We start from the raw sequence: 5,980 nt of genomic DNA on the forward strand, positions 1-5,980 counted from the left end.
CTTTATTTCCCTATCATTATCATCCTTCTTTTCCTCACACGTTGATCCAAACTTCAACAAGTCCTTCTAACCTTGATTCATGGTATATGGAGCCAAAACATATTGATTAGATATATAGTAAAATAAGAAGACACATCATTTAAGGGGAGACATGAAAAGGCTGGAAAAAACACTAATGCGTAAAAGAATGAAATCACTGCTTCACATTGTACAAGGTACAGTGCCAAGAAATGTATCTAAAAAAAATTAGGTTCGAATTAACTTATTTCGCCTTTGATCTGGTCACACTCTCTTTCTGTTAAAAAAAATAAAAAATGAGAAAGAAAGAAAAGAAAAGGAAAAGAAAAGAAGAAGAAAAGGAGAGTAAGACACTTGTATTAGAGAAATCTTAAAGTTCAATTCACAGATGAAAAAAACATTATCAAAGTTTTGAAGATCATCATTTTGAATTCCAGTATATCTGAAGATTAGTTATATTTGAAAGGAAATAAATTATCCAGTGCACAGTAACATACACAGTGCCACAATGAAGAAAGTCTTATGATGTTTATTTGCGGAAGATGAAAATCTGGAAAAAAAAAGGGGTTTAAGCACATGTTGAGCCAATTGCCATTTCAAATCTTCAAGCTTGCATTACCTATCTTTATCTTACATTCTTAGCTATCAACCATGATCCTTCATGATTATTTCTTCCTTCATAACTTCGGATTGTGAGTTGGATTATTTTTTTGCCTAATGACTTCGGATTGTGTGTTGGATTATGACATAGCACCAGCATCCTTAGTATTTATTACTTGAGCTACTTGCATTATTTTGCTGATTATATCTCACTTTGACCCGCTAAACATATTGATGCTCTCCTTTTTTATAATATGAAAAGGGGGAAGGGGGGTTATAATGCTTAGACTAATGAATGAAATTATCTTGGTTACCACGTTACTTGTGAATGTATGTGAATGATGTTTTGTTACTTTCCCTAATGTGATTAATGATACATATTTTGAGGGGGGATTATTATTTGTTTGTCATTATCAAAAAGGGAAATTTTTTTATGATTCTAAGTCAATGTTATTTTGATGAAGATAAATACTTTATGCTATAACATGTTTGAATGTATCAGTGATCTAAGAAAGCGTATCAAGATTGAATTTTCATGAAAGCTCAAGAACTTGAAGATATGAAAGCTTAGATCTAGTTATATTTTTAGTCATGCAATGTTTATGCAATGTAATTAACTTATTGGAATTTTGTGCTAAACTAAAAAAAAAAAAAAATAGGATGATTAACTATTTTCTTCAGTAAAGAAAATAGGTAATTATATCAACTTCATATTTTTATATAAAAAGGGAGTTTCTAATTTCGAAAATTAGTTTTGAAAGGAAAATATTTTTATGAAGATTTTCGGATAAAGAGTTTTGTAAAAACTAATTTTAAAGAAAACGTTTCTTTGAAAATATTTTTGGAAAAAAAAATAGTTTTAAAAAATCTAATTTTTAAGAAAAATATTTTGATAAAGATTTTTGAAAAAAGAAAAAGAAGAGTTTTAAGAAAAAGTAACATTTGAAGAAAAATATTTTGATAAAGATTTTTGGATCAAAATTGATTTAAAATGTGATTAATAGTTGGCATAAGATGTGAAGGAATCCTTATCTTTTAAGAAAAGAAAAGAAATCAGTTTTTATAAAAGATAAACTTTAATTTTGGAAAGGAAAATGTTTTATCCCTTAATTTTAGAAATAAAAATCATTCAAGAAGATAATCATATCTTTGAGAATAATTTTTATTCAGTTGATAAGTTAAATAAGGGATAGAAATCAGAAGAACATCTCACGTTTTTAGATTTGGTTTTTGATAAATTTTGAGTGCTGAAAACAGATTTCCATAGCACAGTGTACAACATGGAGTTCTAGTAAGTTAAAGATTCTAAACAACGATTGCAACGATTCTCTATTTGCTTGAATAAGAAGCATGCTTTTGAGGAACCATTCTTTATGTAATTTCCATCATTGTAGAGAGTAGCAACACTTAGTGTTAGGAAATCGGTGTCGTAGTTTGATTAATGCGGAACAGAAAATCAATGAAATAATAAAGGTGAGAAAATAATAAAGATGAACAAACAAAGAACACAAGGATTTACGTGGTTCAGTCAAATTTGACCTACGTCCACAGGTGGGGGATTAGAGCTTCTTCACTATAATGGAGAAAATCAGAGAGAATAATACAAGGAGTCCTAAATTCTAGAGGCTAAAAGTGTTTCATAAGTTGTGTGTAAATAATGAACACTAAGAGGTCCTTTTATAGCAAAAGGAACCCCACACAATAACCCTAGAATATACTCCGCACAAAATCCTAAAAAGAAAAACTGATTAGGAAACTTATCTTCAAAACCGCGAGTCGCGGTATGCTCTCGGCAGTCCTTCGTAAAACGGGCATAACTTTCTCGTTTCTCATCGGAATTGGGTATATGACCTATCGTTGGAAAACTCTTTGAACAAGCTATCACCTCCAATTTGAATAACATCAAAATTATTTATAGATTGAGAGATATGTGCATTCAAAGTTAGCCTTATGCCATTCACAAGATTTCAAGTCATAATTAACACTTAGGGTTAAGTGTTGGGGAGCATTACTAGAGTTAGTAGTGGGAGAATCATATATTGTATCAAGAGTTTGGTATTTTAAGATTCAAATAATAAAATAGTATAGTTTGTGTGGACGTAGATCTCAGAGGTGAGATTAATTTATTAAAAGATTAGTGGACGATAAGAAATATAAAAAGTATCTTAAGGACTTATTTTGGACCAATTTATATCCATGACTGCTAGGCCCAACAGGTTTTGGTAGGGGTCTGGATTTGTTTTAGAACCCGTGAGTTTGGGACAAGTTCGAGTCTACTTCAAAAAAATTCAAGGCTAGATCTGGATCACATCTGTTCTAGACCTGAACCATTGTCATTCCTACATGTAAAATTGACTCTTGGCACAATCGTTGAGAAGAGTCAAGATAAAGGAAAATTTTGCCATAAAACTAAAAGAACTCACCAATAATCATCAAAAAATTCTACTTCTATATATACTTAACTTCCATTTGAAAAATGTTTAGGACAGTGGACATAAGGCATATGTTTGATTCCTTTGGTAGTTTTGCTTACTTTTGGTTTTCATTTGCTTACAAACTACAATGGACACGATTTTCTGCATATATAAATATTTACAATTTGGTTAAATGTAAAGTTACTTTGTTTTTTAGTCGATAAGGAGAAGGACTCTGCATAAACTCTAACACTCACGATTTTTTAGTCTAGTATTTGTGGACCGCCAGACATATGGGAGTAGAGGAAAAGATAAGGGGATCCCTACCCCAAACACTGCACTTATTAGGAGAACTCGGCCGTGTGATCTTAAGGTTATTAAGCTTGGTAAACGAATACAATGTGTTTGATGCAGCTCTTTATTATGGCTTTTGGATTTTCCCCCTACTAGTTCTGTAAGAAAACTTCTCTACAAGGTTGTGCTTGATCCATCCTCTTTGTTTAACCTACATTTGTTTTATAAACATACTTTTGTATCGTCTGCCTGCATTCTGAATTATATGTTTCAACATATATAGAGGTGCACGCTTCTCCTTAACGAAGAGCCGGAAGGTGTAAACCTGTAATTGTTGGTTTGTTGCGTACATAACTGGAGTATGAAATATTAAACACTTGCTACTGATCAAATATGCTGGACCTAATAGAAAATCAACCAAAACTGCAAGTACTTCATATATGCATTAAAAGCATTAGACCTAATTCAACCATTGATGCCTTAGGGAATAAGGCCATCGAATTTACATGCACATGTCAATTGTAAAGCTGTATTGCCTGTATACTATAATAACGAGTTTGCATGTAAACATGGCTGTTGTTACTATTCAATGCAAGTATGCACATTTGATTCTATGAAGTGTACATACCGTGTAGTTTTCTAGTACATTATAATGAAATAATAAACCACACTTCTAGTTATCTAGATTCCTGTCAAACCAACCAACTTTGTTAACCCAAAAGTGACCCCCATGGCCACCCATCCCCCTATTAGAACTCTTAATGATGATCTCAAAACTGGCGCCTTACCAAGGAAGGCCCCTAACCATCCGAAGGCGAATAGCGCCAGACTCACAGTGGCCAGTACCATGGCTAGTCTAGCCCTATAGGGTTTTATGAAGACGGCCGCCAAGAGCGGAACACCTCCTCCGGCCGCAAATGCTGCGGCCGAGGCGGCTGCCGCACTTAGCGGGCTTGGCAAAGCCCGCTTTTGATCCTCCAAGATGCCAGGTGGGCCGGGCTGGGCCTCATGATCGCGAAGGAGCTGAGCAAGCTCAGCATCACGTTGGGCCCAGACCGACACGAGCTCTCCTAGGGCCATGCTACAAGCCCCACCAAACAAGCCAGCGAGCCCGGTTAGGGCCATTGTTCCTGGGTCGGGCCGGACCGCCCCCACCCCAATCATGAGGGAGGCAACTGAGAGGAGGCCATCATTAGCCCCAAGGATCGCGGCTCGAAGCCACTGAGCCCGTTTCGAGTAATCCGGGCCATCGGGCTCTTGGTTGACGTCGAGGCTAGTTGTGGTTGTAGGCTTGACTTGGTTGAAGGAGGGTTTGTTGTTGCTTGAGTGATCAGAAGCCATAGAAGAGTTATTTGTAGGAAAGTTAGAAAAATAGTAGGAAAAATATGAGTTTCTTTAGGACATCCAAAGTTTAAGGCAATAGAGTGTGGAGGGCACACTTAGTCACTTAGATTGTTACGAGAATTTATAGGCAAGGGGTTTTGGCGTGTGGAAGGCACACATTTTGTCATTCCCTTTTTGATGGGAGGGACTACTTTATCTAATTTTTTCAGGTGTGTACGTTTTATAAAAATAAAAAAGAGAACATGAAATCATATTCTCTTTAAGTAAAGTGTAATGAGAAGTCTTATCAAAAAGGAAAAAAAAAGATGTGATGATCAATATGATAAAAAAAGATGCTTGGTGTGTTGTAAATATGACACACCAAATTAATGGGATTGTAAGGCGGTTTTGTATGAAATGAAATTAAGAATCTTGAGAGAGTTCACACCTTATAAAAAGGTTAAATTGATTAATAAATCAATGAAATTCTACCACATCATTAAGCAGGTTTTATACCCCTCTTTTTCTCATTAGAAATAAAGCATATCTTGAGCGTAAGAAATTCAATGATATATACTACTACCTCCGTTTCTTAATAAGTGCAACATTTCCCTTATTTGAAATAGTCACAATAAGTGCAACCAAGCTCAAAATGGTAAAAAAAAGTTCAATATTATTACAAATATGCCACCAAAAAGCAAGAGGGACCACAATTTTTTTGTTTCATCACTTGAATTACTCTACTTTATCGTGGTCCCAACTTTCTCTCTCTACATTTCTTGGTATTCTCTCACTTTCTCTATGTTGCACTTATTAAGAAACGGAGGAAGTATATTATACTGTGTTCCTAACTGGTTATGGTGCTATATACTATAGTTAATATTGACACTTGACATTTCAGATGAAAAATGGAGCATAATTGAGTGCACGATCTTTTCCTTTTCTTAATGTTGGGGTTGGTTTGCAAAAGTAGATATACATTATTTTGGGAAGGAGGGGGAACTTTATAAATGTGACTTGAATTCCTTTTGCAATGGCCAGTAACATCTCTAAGTTGTTACCCTTTTTTGTTTAAGCGCGTCTCTTGTGTGAACTATTTGTGAAATGTATGCTCAATTACTCAAATAAAGGTGCAATTTTATGATTTTATCAATATTCTCATTGAAACTTTATTAATAACCCTTATCCTAAATCTATTCTTCTTATATAACCCCATTAAGGCATTAATGTATTAACAAGTCCATTTATAGTAACTCAACTAGCTAGGTACTATTTTCCCCGTCCCAAAATATAGTTTTCATTTTTATTTTAGGTGTCCCAAAATAAAATTA

At 34.4% G+C, this 5,980-nt stretch overlaps 1 protein-coding gene across 1 annotated transcript; it reads right to left on the reverse strand.

Moving 5' to 3' along the window:
- Nucleotides 1-3,739: 3,739 nt before the first annotated feature.
- Nucleotides 3,740-4,820, reverse strand: LOC104903914 (vacuolar iron transporter homolog 2). Its single transcript, XM_010692056.4, has one exon. The coding sequence runs from the start codon at nt 4,665-4,667 to the stop codon at nt 4,008-4,010; it is 660 nt and encodes a 219-aa protein (XP_010690358.2). The 5' UTR covers nt 4,668-4,820; the 3' UTR covers nt 3,740-4,007.
- Between the last annotated feature and the right edge of the window lie 1,160 nt (nt 4,821-5,980).

This window comes from Beta vulgaris, chromosome 9 (genome assembly GCF_026745355.1).
Source record: "Beta vulgaris subsp. vulgaris cultivar EL10 chromosome 9, EL10.2, whole genome shotgun sequence".
NCBI lineage: Eukaryota > Viridiplantae > Streptophyta > Magnoliopsida > Caryophyllales > Amaranthaceae > Beta > Beta vulgaris.

Bases quoted from the DNA above. Each gene is read 5' to 3' on its own strand.
- LOC104903914 (XM_010692056.4), bottom strand. From the start codon at position 4,667: ATGGCTTCTGATCACTCAAGCAACAACAAACCCTCCTTCAACCAAGTC.